The sequence below is a fragment of the Hemibagrus wyckioides genome, linkage group LG27, assembly GCF_019097595.1.
Source record: "Hemibagrus wyckioides isolate EC202008001 linkage group LG27, SWU_Hwy_1.0, whole genome shotgun sequence".
In the NCBI taxonomy this organism is placed as follows: Eukaryota; Metazoa; Chordata; class Actinopteri; order Siluriformes; family Bagridae; genus Hemibagrus; species Hemibagrus wyckioides.
In genome coordinates this window covers 8,135,001-8,161,854 of record NC_080736.1, presented here as the reverse complement: position 1 = coordinate 8,161,854, position 26,854 = coordinate 8,135,001, and the positions used below count along the sequence as shown (strand labels likewise).

Below are 26,854 nucleotides of genomic sequence, written 5' to 3'. Positions count from 1 at the left end.
GGCCCGTGTAAAGCAGGTGGATAGAGGGAGCACCACCCAGAAGAGAAGGAATGAAGGATGGGTTAGGGATGGGTAATGTAGTCTACAGGATGCCAGGTGTCGCAAGTCATTGAGACTAATGATCCTATTCTTAGGCCTGCTTACTGCAGTGTCATCACCTTCCCAGGCTCTAGGGTGTAAACACTTGTGAATTGTGGGTAGTGTAGGCAGTGATGTGTGATGATGAAATGATGTGCCTGTCATAAAAACCAAGGATGTGCAGTGCTGCAGTGTGGATTATAACGATGGCAACATTTCTGTCCAAAATTTGTTTCAGATGAATAAGAATTATGTCTGAGGGACTCCAGTGCCATTTTGTTTGATATGTAGGACCTTGGATTTTGAATTCTGCATATAATTTTACCAACATTACTCACCCGCAAGATATTTATGTGTTCCTGTTTGTATGTGTGTATCCTCCAGGGACGCCATGTGGCGCGTGTTGGCCGGCGCGCTTTCTGTCGAGGAGAAGGAGAAAGGTACTCAGCTACTCCATGACCTGAGGGAAATGGAATCGTGGGTGTATAGGCTGCTGCGCTCGCCGGTACCTGTAGCAGGTGTGCGGCGTGTCGACGTGGAAGTGCTTCCTCCAGAACTCCAGCCGGCGCTTACTTTCGCCCTGCCCGACTCGTCCCGATTCTGTCTCGTGGACTTTCCACTGCACCTGCCTTTGGAGCTACTGGGGGTGGACGCCTGCCTGCAGGTGCTCAGCTGCATTCTGCTTGAACACAAGGTACGAAGCTGCCCACATGCTGTTCTCTGGCTTAGTAAAATGTTCTCAGTTACTCAAAAACCTGGTTTTCTAGACTCATCATGACACTGGATTAGTTTTTATGTAATTTGATAGATAACGTAATTGAATAGCAACAGCAACGGCTCTTCAGCAGATTGAGATATGGTGACCTTTTTTCATTTTAAGTTTTATTTTAAGTTACATAGACCCTGGATTTATGGATTTTGATGATTGAGCTTTTGGAAAGCTTCTGGTATGAAAAAAACAAAGCTACCCAATCATGAATATAAAAAAACATCTAGACTGGAAGATTAATCTGAATCAAATGTTTCTACATAAAAAGATGTGTGTATGGAGAATATTCTGTGCCAAAGCCAAAGCCCTCACAACGATCAAATTACATGAAAAACAATACACTAACAGCATTGCTTTTTATATGTGATGTGCAAAAACCATTCTGTAATGAAAAGCTAAACCTTCATTGCATTTCCCTTGCATCACTTGATCCCTTTAAAGAAAAACTATCAGCTTGGGATTATGTTTGAAGAATTCAGTGCTTAACTTTACATTACATTTCACCCTGTGATTGCATTTAAGATAAAAAAGAAGTGAAAATGTGAAATATAATACCTAAACTGTACACCGATCAGGCATAACATTATGACTAATGTTGTGTTGGTCCCCCTTTTGCTGCCAAAACAGCCCTGACCCGTCATGTACTGTGTATTCTGATCAGAACCAGCATTAACTTCTTCAGCAATCTGAGCAACGGTAGGTCGTCTGTTGGATCGGATCACACGGGCCAGCCTTCTCTCCCCACGTGCATCAGTGAGCCTTGTCCGTCCACGACCCTGTCACCGGTTCACCACTGTTCCTTCCTTGGACCACCTTTGATAGATACTGACCACTGCAGACCAGGAACACCCCACAAGAGCTGCAGTTTTGGAGATGCTCTGATCCAGTCATCTAGCCATCACAATTTGGCCCTTCGTCAAACTCGCTCGAATCCTTACGCTTGTCCATTTTTCCTGCTTCTAACACATCAACATTGAGGACAAAATGTTCACTTGCTGCCTAATATATCCCACCCACTAACAGGTGCCATGATGAGGAGATCATCAGTGTTATTCACTTCACCTGTCAGTGCTCATAATGTTATGCCTGATCGGTGTATATCTTTTCATCAGTGACTGATAAGGAAACTTACTTTGAGGTCATGTGATAGCTGCATTGCTTTTTTAGGAATTAAAAATGTGAGTAATTTCCTGTTCCATTGCATTTCACTTTAATCCTTGTATGGGAATTATTCTACACTGAAAAGCAATCACAGTCCTAAGCCGTAGTGACAATTAATCAAAATATTTGCCACTGTAATTGTTATTTTAAGATATTTTACTATACATCCACACAAAATGGGGGGAAAAAAATCTTATCTCTGTGCTGTTTGTAGGTGGTACTTCAGTCTCGGGATTACAACGCCCTCTCCATGAGTGTGATGGCTTTCGTGGCCATGATCTATCCTCTGGAGTACATGTTCCCCGTCATTCCTCTACTGCCCACTTGCATGGCTTCAGCCGAGCAGGTACCGTAACGTGGTAAAAATGTCCTAAAGCACCAGTACCCGACTTTACCTGCAATGTTAAAATACAGTCTTCCTAAGAGCAGCTAGTCTCCATCTCTGCATTTTATTACCTTATTCTGCTTCCCAGCTCCTGCTAGCACCCACTCCATACATCATTGGCGTGCCCGCCAGCTTCTTCCTGTATAAATCAGACTTTAAGATGCCTGATGATGTTTGGCTGGTGGATCTGGACTGCAACAAGGTCAGTAATCTGTATCCAATAAATCAGTCTATCGCAAAACTGCTTATCCATCTGCTGTTTTAATTTAGTTCCAAGCTCATTGCACATTATCGGTGTATGTTATCTGTTCACAGGTCATTGCTCCAAACAATGCAGAAATACTCCCACCTTTGCCTGAACCAGAATCGACAGAGTTGAAGAAACACCTGAAGCAGGTAAAATAAGCACAATTGGCCATTTGCTTTCACCATTATAGACTGATAAAATGTGTCTAGTTTCTTATGATTTATTGCTTAAAATATTTTTTTGCTGTTTTTTTAAGTGGTAGCACTTGCTGTTTTGATTAGTTTGCTTTCACACCTATTTAATTTAATTATTTCTAGAGCGCTTGCATAAGAACACACATTTACTTCAATTAATTGGCTTTTAAAATTATTTAAATCCTAAACTATGGGTAATATTGGTATACTTTAATCTGGTATTTAACTGCAGCATTTTTGTTTCTTTAATAAAAAATATACTTGCTTGAGTTTTTAAAGCATACGAATTCAAAGCATATCCCATCAAATTTCTGACAAATCGCTAAAACTCACATATATAATATTAACTCCAACAAACAATTCTGCTCTAAATCAGTGCAGTGTGAACTAACCTTCAAATTCTAACTCAGATTTACTCTACCTAGGTGTGAAAACAGCCTTCGATCCTGTGTATATAATGTCATACGTTGCCTGTTTTGTTGTAATGTAGTATAATAAATAAATAAATGCATTTTTTTTTCCCCCCTTTCCTCACTTTGTTCTAGCTTTTGGAGGTAACACAATTTCTGGGGCCCATCTGTGTCCATTTAAGTGTTAACTGACCACAAAATCCTCAAGTAGAACCCTTAACCCAGATTAGATTATAATCCAGAACCCAGGTCTGATTCAGAACAGAGCTGCCCAAATATTTTATCTGATCACTTGTATTTTAATGCTTCCTTATTCTTGAAAGATTCTCACGATCATCACAGCCAGATGATAATTCATGTTTTCTTATTCTGCAGATCCTCTCTCAATTCAATATCAGTATTAAATCATAAATCATGACTCTGGTATTACTGATGCAAACTGAATCAGACCCAATACAATAAAAGCCTGTGTGTTATGACCCCCATTTTGCCAAATTTTTGTGTTCATCTTTGTGAAGAGCTTTGAGAAGTGTGCATTTTATGCCTTTGTTAAATAAATAAATATATATATATATATATATATATATATATATATATATATATATATATATATATATATATATTTATATATTTATATTTAACAAAGGCATAAAATGCACACTATATATATATATATATATATATATATATATATATATATGTGTGTGTGTGTGTTTAATGTTGGAGAAAAATATTGCTGTGATGCAGTAAATTGTTCCCACTCTTAAAACAATGGTTCAATTTATATACAACACACAATCCCCTACCTATAAAGTTTTCTCTGCTTTCTATTCATCTCTACCCATTCATCAGTGTAGACCTGTAGCAGAGTTATCACTCTGATAACTAGAGGGTCTTTCTATGACTTGGCTGTCCTGTCTGTCTGTATGTGATGCTAAGCTTCCGTGTTCTCTCATACTGTTTTACCGTCCTTGTGTTTTTACTTTTGTTTTTGTTTTGGTTTATTCTTCTCTTATATAAAAAGTGGTGTATATCTTTTTTTTCTGTCTCTTGTTATGTCAAAGTCTCTCTTTCTCTCTGTCTCTCTCTCTCTCTCTCTCTCTCTCTCCCTCCTCATGCGTTTAGTCTCTGAGACAGTCACATGCCCTGCCGATCCTTTGCCAGCACTTGGCTGGGGTTCGGGAATCATGTGACATTTCCTCTGTTTTGGTCTTGTGTTCCAGTGTCTGGTTAGGTTGACTGTGATCACCCAAAAGCAGATCTTCGCCTCTGACACAAAGGTTCCTAAATCTCTGCTTCTGGAACGTGCCATGCTTTTCTATTTGCACGGAATCTTTGTTTTTTCTGCTTACATACACTGCCCAAATATTGCACACTTTAGCCCAGCTGCGCACAGCTGTCTGCCTTCTGTATTCCTGTCTTACTTGTGCATAATCATACACAGTTTTGCACATCAAATAAGTGTAATCATCTGCTGCTCACAGAGTTTGGCTTCAGCATGTCTGGATTCCCCCAGCACTCATATTTCATTGTGTTAGCCAGCGGTTATCAGCCTAAATGAGCAGATTGAAAATCAAATGGATTTTGTGTTTGACTTGGCACTGTGGCAGGCCTGATTGTCAATAGTGCATAAAGGTGCTGGAATGCCAGCTGTTTCGGTGAGAGACGTTGAGCGTGCAATAACAGTATTCCCAGAGTGCATTATAAATAAAATAGCTCGGTGTGATGAGCCCACCCTTTTCTAACATTTTTAACCCTTTAACCCACCAAGTCTGCATCTCATTTCAGGCAGTTAGACTCAAGGTTATGATAATAACCTTGATGATTAGAGCCAAAGAGCTAAACAGATTCTGGTCGGTACTTTTGGATCATTTACGATATAAGAATCACCACGTTATTTGTGGAGTACTGTGTATGAAACATTGCCTGAATTGAGGTTGCTTTCCCTCTCCCTTTTCCCCTTTAGCTTAGAGACATTATTGTCAGCTGTATATATTTGTTTGTTCATTCTCTGCTCTCTCTCCCTAAATCTCCTGTCCATCTTTCTCTCTCTCTCTCTCTCTCTCTCTCTCTCCCCTTCAATATGTTTCTCCACAGGCTCTGGCCAGTATGAGTCTAAACACTCAGCCTATACTAAACCTGGAGAAGTTTCAGGAGGGTCAAGATCTGACTCTTCTGCCCCCAGGCCGTGATAAGTCCTCCCCTTCCTCCACTGAATTTAACCCACTTATTTATGGAAATGATGTCGACTCTGTGGATGTGGCCACAAGGTCAGTTTATGTCATCCTTAAATCCCAATCCAAAACTTTGGTTGAAAATGAGCTCAGTAAATGATTTGGTTTGGACATAGTTAAAGGTTGTGTGCTAAAGTAACAAAGTGTTTGAGTAAGAGAGAGAGAAAGGTCTGTATTGTTGCAGGGTACATATATTCAGCTTGATAGAATTCTTTATAGAATATAAGTTTGGCTTTAAAGAATTCTGGGGGGGGTTGAGGATAAATTGTAAAATATGGTTAATTTTCCTGTTTCAGGGTGGCGATGGTGAGATTCTTCAACTCTCCAAACGTTCTGCAAGGGTTTCAAATGCACACACGGACGCTGCGACTCTTCCCAAGACCCGTGGTAGCATTTCAAGCCACGTCTTTCCTGGCGTCGCGGCCACGCCGCACCAGTTTTGCCGAGAAGCTCTCACACACACAGGCTGTGGAATATTATGGGGAGTGGGCTTTAAACCCTACGAACCTGGCCTTCCAAAGGATTCATAACAGTAAGAGTACACACAGTAACAGTGGAAACAGTTTTTTTGTTTAAACATATATTTGGTTACATGTTTTAAACTTTTGTGTGTGTGTGTTTTTTCCAGATGTGTATGACCCCTCCCTGATAGGTGATAAGCCCAAGTGGTATGCTCATCAGTTGCAGCCTGTGTTTTATCGTGTGTATGATGGAAACTCACAGCTCGCGGAGGCTATAAGTGGACCACTGGAGGATGATGGTAATGAGTCAGACCCTACAGATGACAGGTAGGAAACACACACAGTTACTGACTAATTATGGAAAATACATATAAAGTGGTATTAGTCAGATTGGGTGATTAGGCTTGTGTGTGACTTATCCAAGGGGGCTGCTGTAGAGAACTGATGAATCACCGCCGAAAAGTCGGAGCTAAACTGCAGTCACATTAGAAATATGCATGACTCTAAAAGCTTGGCAGCAAACACATTCTCTGTTTTAATGCAGTTAGCAATTTAGCCAAGACTGTAGCTGTTTGCACCTTTCCACATTAATATAGGGGTCTTACAAATACACAAAGTTTTGCGTGTTGGAAATTTGTTGCCAGCTTATTTTAATAGCCGACCTTTCTTATTTGGCTATTGGCAAACTTTGCATAAACCAAACACTAAAGATAGATCTGCCTACTGGCAGTGTCTGCTTCTTTTATATGGATCTTATACATATCAGGAAGTATTAAATAAAATACTCATGCCTGCTCAATGCTACAATTAGTACTTCCTTCATTTTGAATTTTCTGCAGCTATAGCAAGTGTTCACAACTTGATGCATGCAGACATTTTTTAATTTCTTTCTTTCTTTTTTTTTAATAATGCACATTTTATAATGGACATACAGCATGTTTCCGTCTGTGGTTTGTTGCAGTGGAAGTGACAGCGAGGCATATGATGATTCTAGCTCCTCTTACTCGTCACTGGGAGATTTCGTGAATGAAATGATCAAGGGAGACATCCAGGGCGACACACCGAGTTAGTTATGCTTCTTCTTCCCTGACATCCTCACCTTTTTATTTTTTATTTTTTTTGTCTTGCCTCCTAATTAGAAGTCTCTGCATTCTCACAGATGTTGATCCTTTGACACATGCAGCGCTGGAGGATGCTAGTGAAGTAGAAATCCATGAATTCCAGGAGTATAAGAGTGAGAGTGACGAGCGCGGGTCTGAGGCCGAGGGTCCTGCCGACGCCACTGATGGCCAGCCGCATCGCTCCAGCTCCAGCACCACAGCCTCTTCCAGCCCCAGCACCATCATCCAGGGAGTGAATCATGTCAGTACTGTTATTTGTTATTAAACTACAATGCTGTTGCCAGTAGCAACACTAAAAGCATTTTACTATAAAAAAAAAAATAAAAAAAGGCATAATTGTGAAAAAGCCTACATGGTTGAGAGTATACTAGTGTGAGCGGAGTCTTGTAGAGTCGTGCATGAGCTCTTAGGAGGCAGTACTACAAACAAATGTGCGTTACTATTAGTAGTGATTTCAATGTACAGTAATACCTCACACATCCGCGAGGTTATGTTCCAGGACCCATCGCGAATGACGAGGTTTCGCGGATGTTCGGTGGAGTCACTAAAAATGCTAATACTGTATTGTAAATGCTTATTTTTAGAGTTTAAACCCTAAATATGACCCCAGTCATGCTCCCAAAACACTTTAATTTAATTTAAAAGTTATGTACACTTAATACATTACCCTCAAAAAAGATATAAGTGTTTAACGTAAAAATAGAGTACAGTATCGCCTGTATAAAAACCAAATCACTGAGATCACGTATTCACGGAAAATATAAATATTTACATTATACGTGCGTGTTGAACCGAGTACAAGGTGCGGGGAGATGAACCGCGACATGACGCATACAAAGCGTCGTAGCTACCAGCCAATCAGCAGCTAGGTGAAACTGTTAATGCTCTGTGATTGGCTACTTCCAACCCTTCCAGCCAATAGCGTGTCGTAATCGCTGTACTGTACGTACGTGATATCGGCGACGTTCGATATCATTAAAATAACATTTATATTTTATTGATATTGATATTTTGTTGATTTTACTTTTATATTTATATTACTAAATTAATAAACTAAATTTTTCTTCACATTAAAAAGCATGAAAATGTATAAATGGCCACGAAATTAGTCGTAAACACTTTTGCGAGGATTTCGCGGGTCTGCGGAAAAATTCGCAGACGCAAATTATTTAGGTTCCAATGAAAATTTTACGGATCATTGAAGTCGCGAATCGTGAGATGTGGATCTGAGAGGTATTACTGTAAATTCACAGACAGTTGAATAAAAAGGCTTTATAAGTAGCTTACAGTGATTATTCCATTACTGAAAAGCAGGCATTTTTTTTGTTTTAGTGTTGTTGATTCTTTGCAGCTGGAATTGTACTATAGCTAGTAGACGCTGCAAATCATAGATCTACTGTGAAGAATAAAGGGATAAACTCTGATTGCTATAAGAAAACCATTTAAATGAGAAATTCGATTCACTAAGGCTTGAATGGATTGCTGTTTATCTATATTGTCAAGTGGGGGAAGAGTTTAACAAATGAGCGTAAGAGGCAGGATATTGGTGATTAAGTGCCTTTATTGTAGGCTATTTAGTGTTGTTTTGGGTCAGAACACAGCCAGGTCTGATAATCCATAATCAGGAAATAAGGAAAGAAAATCTTAAGACTTTCCTAAGGTTTGGAACTGAACACACACAAATATATAAGCTGTGAAAGATGGAGGGCGATACAGTTTAAGTACACAGCGTAATGAGGGGAAATGATTAGAGAAGGATCTAGTAACAACAAATGGAGACCAAAGCAAAAACAACATGAGCCGATCCATGAAGCAGAAAGGAAGAGATCAAGACAGCAACGTTTTTCACATTACTATATATTTGAATATATCTTAAATCGTTATAAGCATTCATTAAATACACCTTAAGGAACCGATAACGTTTATTCTTTTTCTGAATAGGAGCCGACGGAGCCTGTTGAGATTGAGGCATCAGCCAGTGTGGCTTTACAGAACTCTGTCCTTGGATTATGTCTCCCACCCTTCACTCGATCCAGCCCAGAGCCGACACCTACAGACTCAACAAATAAGAAGCGAGAGTATGATAACCCATATTTTGAGCCCCAGTATGGCTTCCCAGCAGAGGAGGAGGCTGACAGTGAGGAGCAAGAGGAGAGCTACACACCACGTTTTCACCAGAATATCAATGGAAACAAGTATGTTTGTCTCTCAGGCTACTGCCTCAGAGTTTATCTCAATAAATTTTAATAAGTCTGTGCTTTTATCAGTGTGGAAATCAGTGGAGCTTTTACACTTTTCACCTTGCCAGACTTTAGAACATCGACACACACTCAGTCTAATGTGTGTGTTATGTTTGTAGGCCATCTCGCCCGTTGAGGCCCAGCAGCCTGAAACTTCCAGGCGAGTGTGATGGAGAAGGAGACTCCAAGAACAGCTCTCCCAACTCCACCATCTCCAATAACAGCGGTGATGGCTTTGGAGGACTCATGTCTTTTGCAAGTGAGTGGCCTTCTCTTGTTGACTGATAATATTAAAGGAGAAATCCATCCTGAATGACTTGCACATTAGTCTTCATAAGTAATGTGATTTTCCATCGGTCCAAGATTTATTCTATAACGACGTCGAGTTGACTTTATAATCATCTTCACTGAAGTGGAGCCATGAATAAATCATAAGCCTGAAAAATGTATTATGCATTCTGTGTTTGTAGGTAACTTGTATAAGAACCATGGCACCAGCTTTAGTCTGTCCAGTCTGGCTCTTCCTAACAAAGCAGCCCGAGAGAAGAACACTCCTTTCCCAAGTCTTAAAGGTATGGCACAGTTTCCTCGACCTCCTCAAAGTTCCTACACTTCCTTTATCCTCTCTCTCATCCAACCTTTTTCAATGTCTCCACCTCAGCCCGTCATTTTCTACATGGTTCCTCTGCCTTTCCCCTCTGCTTACAGTCTGCCTGTCTATCTCTCTCTCTCTCTCTGTCTATCTGTCTATCTAGCTCTTTTTTTCTCTTGCTTCACTTCTCTCTGCTGGTTTACACTCGTTAGAGTTGGCTTGGTTTCTCTACTAGTCCAAAGATGCAAAATGGTCAGTAGTACAGCAAAAAAAATGAGACATGGTCCACTGGGCTTGGATGTGCAGTTCGGATTACTGGGATCTTAGTGTTTTTTGCTTTTCCTGTTTTTTTTTTTGTTTTTTTTATTATTGTTATATCTTAATTTCTTTCTTCTTTTTTTTATTAAAGAATATTTCAATTTTGATTTAAAAGAAGAAGCAGATCAAGGTTGGTAGGAATGTTGCCTTATTTCTTGCTTGATCTCCTGCTCGATTCTCCCTTCTCCTCCTCCTCCTCCTCTTCCTCCTCTCTGATTGTTCATTGGACTGTGAGGTGCTACTGTGGAAGTGATCCATGAGCTAAATGCCCTCCCGTTTTTCTCAGTCTAATAGAACGTTGTCTTACCCAGAAAAATGGGGCATCAATACAAGCATTTATAACTTTATCACTTTCCTGCCTAGCACCATAGATCATATGTGGTATGTTTTTTTTGCTTCTTTATTTTATTTTTTTTATTGGTTTATGATTTTTGGATGAATTTTTTTGTTGTTTTTTATTGTTCAGATGGTGGTGATGAGAGTCCTGACAGTCCTGGTATGTTTCATAGCTGTAGCCTGCCCTGAGCTAGTGCTGGTTTGCTGTGTTTCTCAACACCATAGCCCCCTTTACCTCTGACAGAATGAGAATCCTTCCTTTCTTTTACTCCAAACTATTGGACTGTTGATTAGTCCAAGGATATACCTTTGATGTGTGGTCAAGCATAATTCCATAGTTTTGATATTTCCATAAACTCTGTGTGTCTGCGTGTTACTGTGTAATATACACTGATATATATATATATATATATATATGTGTGTGTATATATATACACACTGTTTTAGAAGTACACATTTTCAGTCTGTTTTTCCTGTGACTCTGCTTGTGGTATCCCATTTATGTGTTTTATACAAAGTTGTGGCCATTTCATTACAGTTCTACTCTATTCAGTTTCAATTCTTTGTGTAACAACAGACATTGTCAAAAAAAGAAGCCTGGATGTTGAGCCAGAGCCCTACTAAGTAAGCTAGAGGCAACAGCGACAAGGAAAAACTCCAAGATTCGACGTAAAGACTGCATACAGTCTCACAGGGTTGTGAAAACGAAAGGAAACTGAAATTAATGTATAGAAACACATACATAACGTTCTTAGGCGTGCAAATCTCCACTCTGTTCCCTTGAGATTCATGTAAGATTATGTACAACAGCAAAAAGGTTAGTCATAAATGCAGATAGCTCTGTGATCAAGAAACCTCTTGTTAATTCATTGGGTAGGAAGCAACAGCATTCTCTATGTTGTAGTGGAATATGAGTGATTAACACTGGCTTGGAAGGTTAAGCTAAAGTGACAGCAAAGGCTGGTTTTGACCTTCAGTTAGCTGCTGTTATGGCACGGCGGAGAAGACGGAGCATTGTAGGTTGGCAAAGCCAGATTACGAACAAGCCTAGCTAATTTATTACGTTGCCATTCAAGAAGAAATCGAGAAAAATTCAACTTTATACATAACAATGGCGTACCTTCTCTTGTAACTAGATCTGTTAATGCAGAAAAAAGATCTTTTTAATAAATCTTAATAAACAATCCTCAAAATCTCCCCCTTCTCTTCCTTCTTTCCTTATCTTACACACACACCCCTTTTCTTTCTCACTCTGTAGCTTGTTTTCTCTCCTGCTCTCTCTGCTGGTTGTTTCCGCTCCGCTCTGTCCATGTGTCTGGTGTCTGTGCTTGTGGGTTGATGTTTGGACTGGTTCTGTCTGGGCCGGTGTTGCTCTCTGTCCCCCTTTTAACCCCCCTTTTTGCACTAATTTTGGCTTCTGTGTCCAGTATTTGGGCTAAATTCTCTAATGGAGATAATAACAGAGGTCGGCCCGGGGAGCGGAGAAGGTGGGTTCCGCCCTTTGCTGCGTGAGCTGCATGCTTCTCCAAAGCCAGTCAACTACATCTCCCAGCATCCCTTTCTTCTACCATTGCTTTTTGTCATGCTGCTGAGAGTCACCTGGTCATTTTGTCAGTGTGGTTATCTCATTTTTGGCTTCACTTTATATTAAGGTTTCTTAAATATCTCCTTAATGATTTGTCAAACAGTGTAATTCTTATGCGTGCCTTAAACCTGTACACTTACTTTACATAGTTACGAAGAAATTATACGTTTCTGATTATATGTGTAATCATTATATTGTATAGTACTGAAATACTAATTTTTTCTAATCTGCTAATATAGCTCTCGGACTATAAACTTTATACTTGAGGACACCAATTGCAAACGAAGTTCCGCACATCGCACCTCCTTAATTGAGAATTTCACAATTATCCTTAAAACATATATAAGCGATTTTCACTTTTGTTCATGCTAGGAGTTATACCGTACTTAAACTCGCTGATTAATTCAAAACACTTAATATTTAGTGCAGCCAGTTAATCTGCTCATTCATGCCATTAATCCACTGAATTCACTGTTGTATATGGGTTGGGCCCATTAATTAAGTGTAAGTATAAAATACTTTATTTGATTTATTTCAACGTGAGAAATATGACAAAAGGTGCTGCTTTTTTAAAGAATACTTACTTGTATTTAATTTCTATGTATATATTTTCTTAAGTCATTTTCCAATAAGGACCGTCTCTCAAGTATGCTAAAATGAAGGAATGTCGGATATGTTTTCAGGATTTTATTTATTTATGGCAGGAGAAGTGAAGGGAAGAAATAATTTATCAAGCAATGGTGAGCTAAAATATGGAACATTTTGTGCTTGTCTCACTGAAATGGTTGCACATCAAAATATAAATACATATGTGCTTGTTTACGTACTGCCAAATTAACTTACTAACTTGCCTATATACATCATGTACTTGTTTACTTACTCTCATCCTTACGTGCATGCTTACATGTTTACTTATGTTCCTGCAGAAATAGGCCAACCTTTATCCATAAATGTGGGGTCAAATGATTTTTTATAGCAGAACAATTTTTAATAATATTTTAATAATATTTAATAAGTCCTCCTCACGATTCAGCAGCTAGCAATAACATATCTATTATTCATAGGGAGAACTTGGTCTCTGTGGCACCAGAGACTGTTAAATTTGATTCAGACATTTCTTGTGATTGCAATCATGCATTCTGGTCATTGATATGTTTTTGGGACTTGGTCTGAGTTTTGCTTCTGCTGATTATAATTTTAAGCTTTAGCTTGGAAGGTAATGCTTTACTACAAGTCTTTAAGTAAACATGTTAAACATGGTGCAGGCATTTAAAAAAATATTTTACTGTATATGTATCTCACTCCCACAGTCTGAATCAATCAGACTCATGTCTGTAGTTATTATTTTTGTTTGTAACTGCAATATTTTCCAGTGAATTTGCAGAATGTATTTTAAACCACCATGACCAAGAGCAAAATAAAGCAGATACTGAAAGATGGAATGAATGAATGCTGTAAATGCGTCATGCAGGCAACCTGTAAAGAAGGATACACCGTTAAAGAACATGGCCTTTCTTTTTCTTGTTAGTTTCTTATCTGCCTGCCTGCTCCTGCCAACATTAAATTACCACCTCAACTCCACTAAAGTCCCCCCCCCCTCTCTTTTTGGAGTGGGGGGTAGGTCCTAATGCACACTTCTAGTGCAATACGAAGAATTTAGTACTGAACCTTTGGAGGCAATTATTTTCAAAATCCATTCATCCTTTTCAGTGCTTGTAATGGATTTTCCTGATCCATAAGGACAGGCCTCTTGTGTTTTTTCACTGAAGGGGCTTTACATACAGCTATGACTTGTGTTTTATATATATATAAATATTAAATATATAAAAATTGGGCCCAACCCAACATGTGACCTACCCACACATCAACTGACTATAGAAATGTGCTTTGCGCATGTGATCAGGGCATTTACACACCAGCTGTCTCGACAAATAAAATGTGTGGTTTGACCATATGAACTGTTTCCAAGTTATTTTTTTATTTTTACTATTTTGTTTATGTTCTGTCTCTGCATGAGTAATACGACTTATCACATGACATATTGTTGCCATACAGACTTTTCCTCACTCACTTGCTCCTTTTTCCACTCATTTTTCCCCCCATCCTGTTTACTGTCTGTGTGTGTGTGTGAAAGTGAGAGTCACCATCATACCTGTAGTCTGTTTTCCATTGTCCTGCTCACCTTGTGGTGTTATAGCAACTATGATCATACTGGTCCTACTTCGGTGTGCAACGTGGATTTGACTGAAAAAAGTGAAAACTGCCATTGTCCACGCTTTAGTGCTTTAAGCGTTGTTTTCTCTGCGTGCAGATTTCTATTAAAAAAGAGAGAGAATACGGAAGTGAAGTGTGTGTATATATGTGCACATGGCGTGATATTTGCATTGTGTACACTTTCGGCTTTTGTTTGCTGTGAATGGATTTTGTGTTCAGCTACGCAAAGTAATGATGTATTTGATACATCATTGATTAGGGTGTGTATGCATACACTGTTTGTCATTCTGTGTGACCTTGATCAATATGTGGTGGTAATTAACTGTTCTTTTCTCAGGCTCCCGTGCTCCTCGAGCACTGGTGGATCAAAAGTCCTCAGTGATCAAGCACAGTCCCACAGTAAAGAGAGAGCCACCTTCACCCCAAGGCCGAGCCAACAACACCAGGTAACATGCTTTATACACGACACTCCAGGCCTCTGTTTCTGTCCTAAAAAAAGGTCTCTCCCTTGATTAATAGTAAAACAACCTTAAACTAAAACACTGCCCGCGAGAACGGGGTTGGATCTAAATGATCAGCTTAAAACAGTCACCCTGGTCTCGTCCGTGTTCGCAGTGAAAATCAGCACTTCCTAAAGGACGTGGTGCTGAGCGTGTTGGATGGCCAGGGTGTCGGTTGGCTCAACATGAAGAAGGTGCGCCGTCTGCTGGAAAACGAGCAGCTGCGTGTCTTTATGCTTAGCAAGCTCAACCGTGCGGTCCAGTCAGAAGAGGACGCTAGGCAAGAAGTCATCAGAGACGTGGTGAGTCACTTGATCATGGAGAGAGAGTTATGTGAGACAGTTACATGAGACAAAAGGAAAGAAATGCTGAATCTGTACGTGTGTGTTATATAGGAGATTAACAGAAAGGTGTATAAAGGCATGCTGGACCTGCTGAAGTGCACAGTTTCCAGTCTGGAGCACTCCTACACCAATGCAGGCTTGGGTGGAATGGCCAGTGTGTTCAGCTTGTTAGAAATTGCACGCACCCACTACCAAACCAAAGGTAACATGCATTGTTAACATTAATCTGAGTTTCCAAACCGAACACTTGACCTCACTATTGAAAACGTTTCATCAAAACTGATGAGTGGCTGTGTTCCTTAGGTTGAATATGTAGGTATCAACAAACAAACAAATAAATAAATAATGGTTAATATATTATCTTGTCTTTAAGACTAATAGCTGTTAATTAGAAAATAAAAAGTCATCAACTTCATCATGCTAATTCTAAAACTTCACTGGGACTTCTCCCTCAACATCTGTGTTTGGTTCTTTCCTGCTGTTCTTTTACGTAATCTTTTAACAACTGCTCCTCTTTTACAGCAATTAATCAAGTAAATCTCCTTAAATCCACCACCTGTGTCTTTGCTTATTTTCTCCCTCTGATTTTTTCCCCCTTGTCGATGTTTTTGTATGTATGTCATTTCACATGACGCCTCCTTATGGCACAGAGCCAGAGAAGCGAAAGCGGAGTCCCACGGATGGGGCGAGCAGTCCGGGCAGTAAGGAGAGTCCGTCTGTCCGCATTGAGAGTGCCAGAGCGGCAGGCGTGCTCTTGATGCCCAGAATTCAGCTGCCACCCCCTCCCACTGGGAAAGGGGCACGCCAGTTTGACACCCGGAGTCTGAACGAAGAGAATTTTATTGCTTCTATTGGTGTGTAAACCTCAGCCCCCTGCATGCGCCCCCCTGCTTGTTAGACCACCTGACCTAAAGGACGATGTCAGTCTTTTGTTTGGGCCTTAAGTCAAATCCTCTATTCCACTAAGTGTCTGCACCAAGAGTTTCCCAAGAAAATTATACTGCATTGATTTCAGTAAAATTGTACATTCTGTGAATCAGTCAAAAATCACTGGATGGTGTAGACTCGTTACTGGATTATTGGAACGATCAGTGCCCATTGTGAACACTCCACTGGAATGTTAGAAATGTGTTGGTTTCCGAATCCCTGTTTGCCAGATTCCCCCTGAACCCACTGGTTGCATGTTAGAGTAAGTTTCCTTTAAGCCACAAACCTGCCGCTGTGTGTCATGGAAAGCTAGGACTCAGTCCTGGGCTGTACCACTGCTCTCTGTGAAAAAGGCCCGCTCTGTCTCACCTTCCCAGCATGAACTATAGAACACTCCTCCCCTGTAAACAGCCTCAGGATTAGCATAGGCTCAGAGCTGCTTCGGCTCAGTTTGGTGTTCATATCCGGGTCTGCGTACAGGGGAAAGTTCCTAACTCCCTAACCTTTCCCTGTCTGTCCTTTGGTAAAGATGCACCTTCAATTCTACAGAATGTCTTTGAGATTGCACTTCCTTCGCTTCTGCAGCATCCCATTTCACCCAGCAGCTGCAATGCTGGCCTCTCATCCCCATCCCATGCCTTTCGCTCTGCCCCGGGCCTCCACCCTGACCCTGGAAAGTCACAGCCTGCCAAAGTCTGAGAGAATATATAAAAAAAATGAATAAACAAGGAGACTGTCCTTATAAAAGCAGAGGTCTGAGTGCCTTTCCAGGATCATGATCGTAGAGCTCAGGATGCTTTGTAATGCCACCTCAATGGCTATGATTGAGTCATTTACATCACAGCATTTACTGTAATAGCATACAATTGAGTATAGCTATATGTGTGATCATTACAAATCTCCCTCATCCTGGAAAGTAACATTTGCATTGTTAAGGGTTTTTTAAAAATCATATCATACTTTTTTGTTTTGTTTTGTTTTTATTTATTTATTTTTAAAAAAAATATGCTCATCTTCCAGTCCTCCATATCTGACAATTCAATCAGCTCTCTGACTCTCTCTATGTCTTTCTCTCCTTGCTTGCAATGCATCTTGGGTAGAATTGTGGAGCAAGCACCAGGATAACAGAAAGCAAAAAGCTTTGGAAAAAGAACAGAGTAAGATCACTTCCCTAAGCACCCAATTAGACTTTCCCAACCTGCAAACTATCAAATATCCTCTATTACAGTGAGAGAACCTCATCCTGTCCCCATTACGTCTCTGTTTTCTTAGAGAGACGTTTTTCTTACATATGGCCCAAAATGAAACTGCCTTGAATGGAAAGTTTTTTTTGTTTTGTTTTTTTTTTAACAATACTTGGTTTAATTCTGTTTTAGACTTCTTTTTTTTTTTGAGATTATAAAATTTGCTCGTACGATTTTGTACAAAATCTCAGGTTTTAGACACAAAATCGTGAGTAGTTCTATGTAGTAGTGGGAGGTATGACAACAGACCACATTTGTTTTTGGTTTCTTATTGTACAAATGACTTCATATGAATGATGTCCTTTAAATGTATTTTCTTGTTGAACACACAGACATATGCAAATTTGAAGGCGTCTAATGCCAAGATGTTTGTTAAACGAGCAACCAGTGTATTTAGGTGCAAAAACTTTGTCACACTGTTTATGCTATGAGACTATGAAAGAAGGTTGTTTTGTTCATTAGCTATAGAAAACACATTCATGTCCCTGATGATCTCTGATGACGTTTTTTCTTCTTCACTGGCAGCACACTGAGTGGCACAGTGTAATCTAGTGCTGCTCATTTGCAAAACTGAGATCACCATCATATTGGCACATTAATGGCAGCCAAGCTTTGTCCCCACTTCCCGTGTCTGACTGACTGGTTGTGTGTTTGCCTGCATGTATGACTGCTTTTGTCTGTGTGAACCTGTGATAAGGTAGCACTACGGTGAACAAACTGGTCTTGTGAACTTTCTTTTCTGTACTGAAGTGACATGGCTCTGGTACGGATAGGTGCTAGATTGGGTGCTTGGTAAAGACTCACTGTTATGTTTAGACCTGCACTGGTGTAGAAAAATCAAAGATTAATCGGTATAGTAGCAATTGCTACTGCAAATTTAATGGTTATAACATGCCGAAAGGTGGATGGCTCTTATTGATCAAACTTGCACAGATTTGAGCTCACTTTATGACATATGAATGAATCTAGTTTATAAAACAGTCATATTATTTATTTATTCAGTCACTTGTCCTCTGCGCTTTTGTATACTTTTTATATACATACTCGCCCTTTTATTCTTACAACACTTGCTATAATTACTGAGTGTTTAGGTGCAAATCGTGTATTTTCAAGATTCTCCTCCAATTTCCAAGCACCCATTTGATGAAACCGATAAATATAAACTCCCTGTGTGTGAAATGTGTGAACAATCTACTGTAAGATATGACCCTGTGCAACACTGATGAATAAGAGCCAGTATTCTCCTTTGGCCTGATAAGCGTTGTAGGAACACTATTCCCGTACAATAGGGACATATGGAAGCCAGCTAATATGTGAAATGAGCTTGTTATGATGTAGTGACAGTAGAAGCAAGACAAAATCATCAGTAACATGACCATTTCCTTCAGACGTGCTGGAAAATTATTATGAAAAGAGATTACACTGTAATTAGATTTGTCACTGTAATTAGTACATTTCCAAGCACCCAGTGTAGCTCCAATTCATAGGCTTGCTTTTGACGTGTCCCAGGCTGCAGTGCAGAGAGGCAGATGGAGTATAAACTGACTGAGTATTTCCTGCAGGGGTGGACGGTGCAAAACAGCGTCCGGAAGGTGGAGACACAGAGGAGAAGAAATCCCAGATCAGTGCGGACAGCGGCCTTAGTGTGACCTCAGGCTCTCAGGTGTGTGTGTGTGCATCGAATCGTCAGACATTTGTAAATTTCAAAGAATTTTTGTTGAACTAGACTGGAACAGATTTCATCATTTGTCTGCAGAAGAGTGATACGGAGTCACTGGCGAGTTCAGAGCCTCCAGTTTTGACGAGGAGTACCAGTCAGGACTCTGAAGCCAGCACAGTGGTAGGGCACGACCAACCCTGAGTTACTTATCATTAGGACAGTCAGGCCCAATTATTTCACTGTTTTAATACTTTTCAGATTTATGTAGGGCAACATAAACTACATATGAATGCTGAAACACATTACATGTTATTTATACGTTTCATTTTTGTGTGTACAAACTGATAAATATGGTGTTCAATTTTATTACATTTTACAAATTATGACACTTGATATTGATGGTATTGATTATATGAATTTTACCTTCTCTTTCTACCAATTGATTTTTTCCCCAGAGACCATATATGGCTGTACATGGAATTTACCTTAAAGCTTTTTTTATTAAATATTTATAAATGGAGACTTTTAGACCTCTTCACTTCTAAGTCTTCCCTGTATCGCTTCCAAAGCTGCTCTTGTGTTTCTCATTAAGACCATGCTGCGATCCGATGGTGAACTTTGTCTTCTGATATGTAGGTGAGTAACAGCTCAGGTGAGACACTAGGGGCTGACAGTGACCTGAGCAGCACAGCAGGAGATGGACTGAGCGGCCGTCCCTCTCCTCACCTCGCTCTGTCTCGCTCCACACTCTCAGACAGCGAGATCGAGACCAACCCTGCCACCAGCTCTGTCTTTGTGAGTGTCAAAGGTCTTAACGCCTTAACCGATAAAAAAAAAATGCTGTAGGGTCATGAGGCATGATCCAGATTTTTACTTAATTAATTTGCACATTACATATGTATACTGTGTATATATAATGTATTAATTGTATATGTAAACCTAAATCTCAGGGAAAAACCCATAAGATGAAGCCTGGTGTGAAGGAACCTATTGGGGGTTTGGCTAAGGGAGCTCCAGCCCAGCCCGTGGAGGATTTCAGCACAAGGGTCTACCTGTGTGAAGGGCTTTTGGGTAGGACTACTCGCATCCTTTTACCCCAAATCCTGTTCCCACATACTCTCTTTTAAATGTCCCACACCTTTTCTATTTAATCACGCCTTCTCTTGAATTACTGTTTTTTTTATGCTTTATTCCTCCAATTCTTCTAAAATTGCTTTAATATTTATCTTCATTGTTTAACACTAACATTGTTTTCTTTTAGGTTCGGTCATTTATATATTAATTGTGGCATTATACAGTATGAGATAATATTTTGATTTAAAGTATCTTCCTATTAAAGGCTAACAGATTGTGTTCAATTATTTTATGCCTAAATTAGATAACCATAAGAGCCGAACTAGTAAAATATTCTCTTTTACATTGTATTGGTTTTCTCCATCTCTGCTGTGTATATATGGGTATATGGAGTATTACTTGTTTGAATCTCTGTAAGAATGTACAGATTGTTGCTAACACACTGATGCACTAACAGTACCCTGCTCTGCTGCTGTGCCCTCTCGCTCCTTTCTCTTTTTCCTGCACTTCTCTTTCTCTTAATGCGGCAAAGGGAGGGATAAGAGCTCAGTGTGGGATCAGCTGGAGGATGCTGCCATGGAAACATTCTCTCTGAGTAGGGCCTAAATCTGAATAATGACCTGGGATATGTGTGCGCATGAGGGTGTGGGTGCGTCTGTGCATGGGATGTTTATGAAGCATGTACTGTATGCTTGTGTGTGTACAATATGGCTAGTGATATATTCAGAGTAATTGAAAGAGCGCTATAAATATATACATTTTCATAATAATTACCGATTTGCATTAGTATGAAATTGAAAGCATCTCTGTTTGGAAATAACTTAGAGCAACTAAGCTAATAGCAGTGCTTCCTCCCCTGGGCTTTGTAGCCAACTTGGAACCATGTCTAATTTTATATTTGCTAAATATAAGCTTCATGCTGCCGCCTTGTGCAAGTACAGGAGATGGAATGAGAAATTGTGATCATTCTCATGTGTAAAACTTTTAGGTACGTGTTTGTAATTTGTACAGTATTACATAAAACGCTATGTATGGAAGCCATTGTTCTTGAAGTGAGGGGGTGATTAACAGCTATTAAGCATGAGTGCTTGAGTGTGAAATAGCACTTAGTCTTATATTAAAATGTGTTGCTTTGTTGTTTATAAACTTCGACATACTGCGCCGCATTTGTGAGGATGACTGTTTCAATTCGACACCTTTCTTGTGTTGAAACTGTTAATTCTCTCACAGTAATGTGTTTGTGCGTGTGTGTGTGTTTATGTACTTAGGTAAGGAGCGCTCTACTCTATGGGACCAGTTGCAGTTTTGGGAGGATGCATTTCTGGATGCTGTAATGCTCGAAAGAGAGGGAATGGGTATGGACCAGGGGCCGCAGGAGATGATTGACAGGTGTGTGTGTTTGTGTGCGAGTGCGTGATGATTTATATCCGAGATTAATGTAATGCATTTTTCACGAAGGAATGGTAGAGAAAAATAACAGGATGCTGTGGTGATCTACTCAGGTACTTATCACTGGGTGAACATGACCGTAAGAGACTGGAGGATGATGAGGACAGACTGCTGGCAAATCTCTTGCACAACATGATAGCCTACATGTTAATGATGAAGGTGCACATTGTTTTTGGCTACTTGAAGTCTTGCTCAAGCTAGTAACAGCCATTATTTAATATTTTGCTGGAATGTACACATTCCAGGTGACTAAGAATGACATCAGGAAGAAGGTCCGCCGTTTGATGGGGAAGTCTCACATTGGTTTGACGTATAGCCAAGAGATCAATGAGGTTTTGGACCGACTGTCACACATGGTAAGAACCATTCTAGTCCAACTGGATTTGCTTACATCTGCTTTCTCACTCATTATTTCATTAGGAATGTTTCTTCCTTCTGATTCTGATGCATCTCATTTCATTCATTCATGGTTATGTTTATATTGTGTCATTGTAGAACGGAAGGGAACTTCCCATAAGGCCAAGCGGAAGCCGCCATATAAAGAAGCAGACTTTTGTGGTGCATGCTGGGACAGATACCACAGGAGACATATTCTTCATGGAAGTAGGTCTATGTAGCAAAGTTCAGATGGACACACAAGGTCTGATCTACTCGTTCTGACAAGTAAGATTTTGTGAACTGCTTTATCATCGTGTGTGTGTGAGCAGGTGTGTGATGACTGCATCGTACTGCGCAGTAACATTGGGACAGTGTATGAACGGTGGTGGTACGAGAAGCTGATCAATATGACCTATTGTCCCAAAACCAAAGTGCTGTGTCTGTGGAGGAGGAATGGACTGGAGACACAGCTTAACAAGTTCTACACGAAAAAGGTCAGAACCCATGTTATTACACAGGCACATGACAATGGTTCAATTAAACTCAGCATAGTTCAGCTAAAGTTCTGTCTGTCTGCATAAAATGAACTGATGTGCAAGTGTTTCATTGTGGTTCTATCGGTGTGTGCGCCCTAGTGTCGTGAGCTGTACTACTGTGTCAAAGACAGCATGGAGCGTGCGGCAGCAAGACAGCAAAGCATTAAACCAGGTAGGGGGTGTGTGTGTTGTTGGAGCAGTTGCATAGGTCTCGATTTATTCATCAGTTATTTAGTTCATTAGCAAGTAGACTTCAGTGTAGTTGACTGACTTGGATTATATATAGCTCTGGAAAAAAAATGAGACCACTGTAAAATAATCAGTTTCTTATGTTTTTTTTCTTCCAGGTGCATGTATTGGTGAGATGAACAGTTTTGTTTCATTTTTTTGTGAACTGCTGACGATATTTTTCCAAAATTCACAATATGACTATTGTTATTTAGAGTGTATATTTAAAGGAAATGACAACACATCAAAATAACCCAAGATCATGCAGTATTTGCAGAGCTTTAATAACTCAAATAAAACAAAATGCAAATAATTTGTAAACAGATTGTGTTAATGCTTTGGCTAAATAACATTAAGAAATCAGTATTTGGTGGAATAACCCCGATTTGCGTGTGTTTTGGCTCCATGCTCTCCACCAGTTTTTCACATTGTTGTTGGGTAACTCTATACCACTCTTTTTGCAAAAAACAGCTCAGCTTTGCTTGATGGTTTGTGACCATCCATCTTCCTCTTGATGACAGTCCAGAGGTTTTCAACAGGGTTCAAATCTGGAGATTGGGCAGTGGTCTCTTTTTTTTTTTTTTTTTTTTCCAGAGCTGTATGGTCATTTTAAACAAATGGTGTCCATTTGTGTGCATTTTACGTGCAGTATGTTCACAGTATAAATATACCTATTGCCTAGATTTGTTAAAGAACATGCCTAAAACATTGATAACAGCAGGGTTATCAAAACATGTCTGAGACATGGTTATGGGAACGTATCAGTCAGGTTTTGGAGATTAAAAAAATATCCCAAACAGAAGATCCAGCATAAAACATGGAAATTATATGGCATAACCATTAAGATGCCTAGGACAAGCTATCCACCATTAGTTAAGATAAGCAACTAAGTGGTTAATGGTGCATGATGCTACCACCACCATGATTCACTGTAAGCATGATATTCTCAGGGTGATGCAATATCTGCCAAATGTAGCACTTTGTGCTGAGGCCAGAATATTATATTTTAGTCGCATCAGACTAGAAAACTATTTCTATAAGAAAACCTATTTACTATAAGTGTTTGCAGAGTCTCCAACATGAACAGAACTCATCATTATTTTCCTGTGGTCGTATGCACTTATAGGTCCAGAACTGGGAGGAGAGTTTCCTGTGCAAGACATGAAGTCGGGTGAGGGGGGTCTCCTGCAGGTCACTCTCGAGGGGATTAATCTCAAATTTATGCACAGCCAGGTAGGAGGCCATGTCAACGGCCCACATTACCATGCATGCATGTAACAAGTCAATGCCCATCAAACTGCCCATCCTCAAACTTCCCTCCCTTCCTCTTACATCTCTCATTCAGTCTTTCTCACCTCTGTTCTCTCTCTTGCTTTTATGCCTTTTTCAAAACTGTCTTTCTTAGTGTGGCTGTCCTCCTCAGAGAACTTCTGAAATCAAAAGAACAAAAAAGAAAAAGAATATTATTTCACGTGAACTCTAGGGCTGACACAGTAATCTTAAAAAATATGTATTATGCTGAGATTTTACTTACAGTCTCCCCATGACTGATGATTTATAGTTCTGGTAAGAAAAAGTACACAAGATTGGATTCGTATGAGGGATAAACCTCATCCCACAGAAAGAAACTAAAATCATGGTGCAGTTATGGAAACGGCCCCAGTGAAATCTCGGACTTCTGAGAGAAATTAATTCCTTTTGGTTACCAGAGAGGTTCTTGGAGGAGTAGCGCTTCTCTTTTTTTTTTGCTTAATTTGCTGGATGTTTGTCTTTAAGTTGCCTAGTCACTAGCATATGTTTGTTTTTTTTTTTATTAAGGTGCACATTACGCATAAACTGTGTCCAGTACTAACTGTTGTTCACTGTGGTGCCAATCCTTTGTCTTCACAGTGTGTGGATATGTGTTGCTGTGATTTTAAAAAAAAAATAAAAATAAAAAATGTTTTGGTATGTCTGAGGTAAGATGTAGGACAATGAGTCTGAGTGTGTGGGTCAGTGATACACAATGCAGGTTAGTGAGTAGAAACAGGACTGGACTGCAGTGGTCTAATGGTTCCGATACATTCCACAATAGAAGTGTTTTACTAGAAGTCTGAACACCAGCCCTATCGAGGTTAGTGACCTTTGGTTATATAAGCATTGCTTTTGACATCTTGGGGATTTGGTGTGAAATGAGACCTGTTTCTAACCAAGAAGGAAAAATTTTTGTTATGAATTAACAATAAATCTATAATTTTGTGAAACAAGTGAATAAAACAAGTACTATTTTTCAGAGCAGTCATATATATATATATATATAATTTTTTTTTTAAGGAAAACAAAAATAGTGTCTTAGTAAGGTCCCACAATGGCTTCAGTGCACTTTAGTATATGGAAATATGCCAAAGGAGGAGGCATGGAAACTGTTTTGCTTCAGTTGGTGTATTAATGATGGTAAAAGAGAGCACTGTCTCCAAAATGTTCAATTCTGTTGAGATCTGGTGCCATCTACATCATTTTCATCCTCATCAGATCATTCAGTGAGCCATAATGCTCTGTATATGGGGATGGGTTCATCCTGGAGGAGAGGAGGATCCCTATCCTGATAGGTTATTGGATAAGGACGATCAGTAAGAAGACCTTTCTGTTGATTCTGTCTGAAGGAACAAGTAGACTTTTCACTATAAGAGGATAACGGGCCCCTGGTTTTTCCTTTAATTTGTCACTCATCTGAACATTACACCTGCCATGTATTATCATTGCTTTAGAATTAGCAATGCATTTCAATAATAACAAACCTATAAGTTATACTTCAGTAAAGGCAGTACAGCAGGTGAATACTATGACAAAATCACAATTGAGCAAATTCTTAATTTCTTTTTATTTTATCCTCTGCATTTTCTTGTTCCTGATATTAAGCTAGACCTCACCCAGCATCAGTGTAAGAATGAATCAGTATAAAGAGTCAGGTTTGTCATTAACTTCCATTCCACCGATTCCATCCAACCAGAAAGCTGAGTAGTTGTAGAGGCGAGGTTGTTCTGCTCGGGTGTGTAGTAGGTGGATGTTGTGTAGGCGTTGTGTAGGTGCCGCTTCTGTGCTGCAGTTTGTTTCCCTGAGGTTGCCAGTCCGCACTGCTGGCGGAGGAGGCATGGAGGGCAATGGAGTGGGATTACAGCAAGGCTTCAAAAATGACTCTGAACACAATGACCCATTAATAAAACATTTTTTTGTTATGTTTTGCATTTCTTATAATTTTTTTTTTCTTGATTATTGGTTACTGATTCCTGGGGGGGACATAGTGCCAGTGGGTGGTTTATTTTTCTGCTCTTTTGTGCGATAATAATCCAAAGCGTTTCTCTCCCATGCTCTCTCTCCCTGCAAGGAGCGGAAGGTACACCACCTCTGCTGTCTTTGCTTGTTAGCGGGTCATGTTTTTTCCATTGGCTTTCTTTTCTTTCTTTCTTTTTTTTTTTTTTCCCATTTGTAGCTGTTGTAGAAGACTTCGGTTCTTTAATTTATTTATTTCTTTATTTGGTCTTTTTTTTTTTTTTTTTTTCTGTTTAGATGATGGAATTTTTCATGCGTGTTTCTCATGGGCCTCAGACCATTTTAGTTTTCATTAATATTACCATCATCCATGTATACAAATAATTATACACACCGCCGCACTTAATTTCACCAGGAAATTCAGGATAAATTTCTTCATTTATTTCTTTACTGCTGGCTAAATCAGGTCTGATGCAATGAACTTAAAGATAAATGATGACACTGTGATCGCATTTTGACTAACACATCCAGCCGTCATTCATCCGGCCCATGTTAGCATCTCAGCATGGAAACTTCCTCTCTCGTAGTCCCTTTGAGTTCTGGTAGCTTTTACAGAGCTTGCTTATTATGTGCTGTCTTCGTTTCTCCCTGTTTTACTGTCTACTGACTGTCCAAATTGTCATCTCTATCAATGTTTTGTTTTCTTTTTTTTGGTTTGTTTCCACAAGTGTGATTGAGTTGCTAACAGTGTGCTCTTTTTCTTTTGTTTGTTTTGTCATTTTAGGTTTTCATAGAGCTGAATCACATTAAAAAGTGCAATACAGTGAAGGGAGTCTTTGTCCTGGAGGAATTTGGTAATTACCCCCATTCTGATTCTCGGCCTGTACGCGACACGGCAGTAAACCAGACTACCCAGATCA

At 39.6% G+C, this 26,854-nt stretch overlaps 1 protein-coding gene across 50 annotated transcripts in view; it reads left to right on the top strand.

The window, feature by feature from the left end:
- The window catches only part of madd (MAP-kinase activating death domain), a 50,079-nt gene that overhangs the window by 18,870 nt on the left and 4,355 nt on the right, over window positions 1–26,854 (top strand). For 2 of the 50 annotated variants that reach the window (XM_058381793.1, XM_058381792.1), the window contains exons 5-37: window positions 463–772; window positions 2,223–2,354; window positions 2,482–2,595; window positions 2,709–2,789; window positions 4,468–4,524; window positions 5,342–5,514; window positions 5,775–6,010; window positions 6,107–6,266; window positions 6,901–7,004; window positions 7,099–7,301; window positions 9,002–9,255; window positions 9,420–9,559; window positions 9,771–9,872; window positions 11,974–12,033; window positions 14,683–14,791; window positions 14,961–15,147; window positions 15,241–15,391; window positions 15,840–16,043; window positions 17,217–17,273; window positions 18,923–19,023; window positions 19,117–19,200; window positions 19,657–19,815; window positions 19,971–20,091; window positions 20,627–20,689; window positions 21,363–21,483; window positions 21,597–21,702; window positions 21,789–21,899; window positions 22,039–22,146; window positions 22,251–22,415; window positions 22,557–22,629; window positions 22,805–22,816; window positions 23,812–23,918; window positions 26,719–26,788. In XM_058381793.1, coding sequence (XP_058237776.1) covers window positions 463–772; window positions 2,223–2,354; window positions 2,482–2,595; window positions 2,709–2,789; window positions 4,468–4,524; window positions 5,342–5,514; window positions 5,775–6,010; window positions 6,107–6,266; window positions 6,901–7,004; window positions 7,099–7,301; window positions 9,002–9,255; window positions 9,420–9,559; window positions 9,771–9,872; window positions 11,974–12,033; window positions 14,683–14,791; window positions 14,961–15,147; window positions 15,241–15,391; window positions 15,840–16,043; window positions 17,217–17,273; window positions 18,923–19,023; window positions 19,117–19,200; window positions 19,657–19,815; window positions 19,971–20,091; window positions 20,627–20,689; window positions 21,363–21,483; window positions 21,597–21,702; window positions 21,789–21,899; window positions 22,039–22,146; window positions 22,251–22,415; window positions 22,557–22,629; window positions 22,805–22,816; window positions 23,812–23,918; window positions 26,719–26,788 — 4,235 coding nt within the window. The remainder of the gene's footprint in view (window positions 1–462; window positions 773–2,222; window positions 2,355–2,481; window positions 2,596–2,708; window positions 2,790–4,467; window positions 4,525–5,341; window positions 5,515–5,774; window positions 6,011–6,106; window positions 6,267–6,900; window positions 7,005–7,098; window positions 7,302–9,001; window positions 9,256–9,419; window positions 9,560–9,770; window positions 9,873–11,973; window positions 12,034–14,682; window positions 14,792–14,960; window positions 15,148–15,240; window positions 15,392–15,839; window positions 16,044–17,216; window positions 17,274–18,922; window positions 19,024–19,116; window positions 19,201–19,656; window positions 19,816–19,970; window positions 20,092–20,626; window positions 20,690–21,362; window positions 21,484–21,596; window positions 21,703–21,788; window positions 21,900–22,038; window positions 22,147–22,250; window positions 22,416–22,556; window positions 22,630–22,804; window positions 22,817–23,811; window positions 23,919–26,718; window positions 26,789–26,854) is intronic. The other 48 variants (XM_058381794.1, XM_058381821.1, XM_058381798.1 and 45 more) reach the window with 48 other exon arrangements.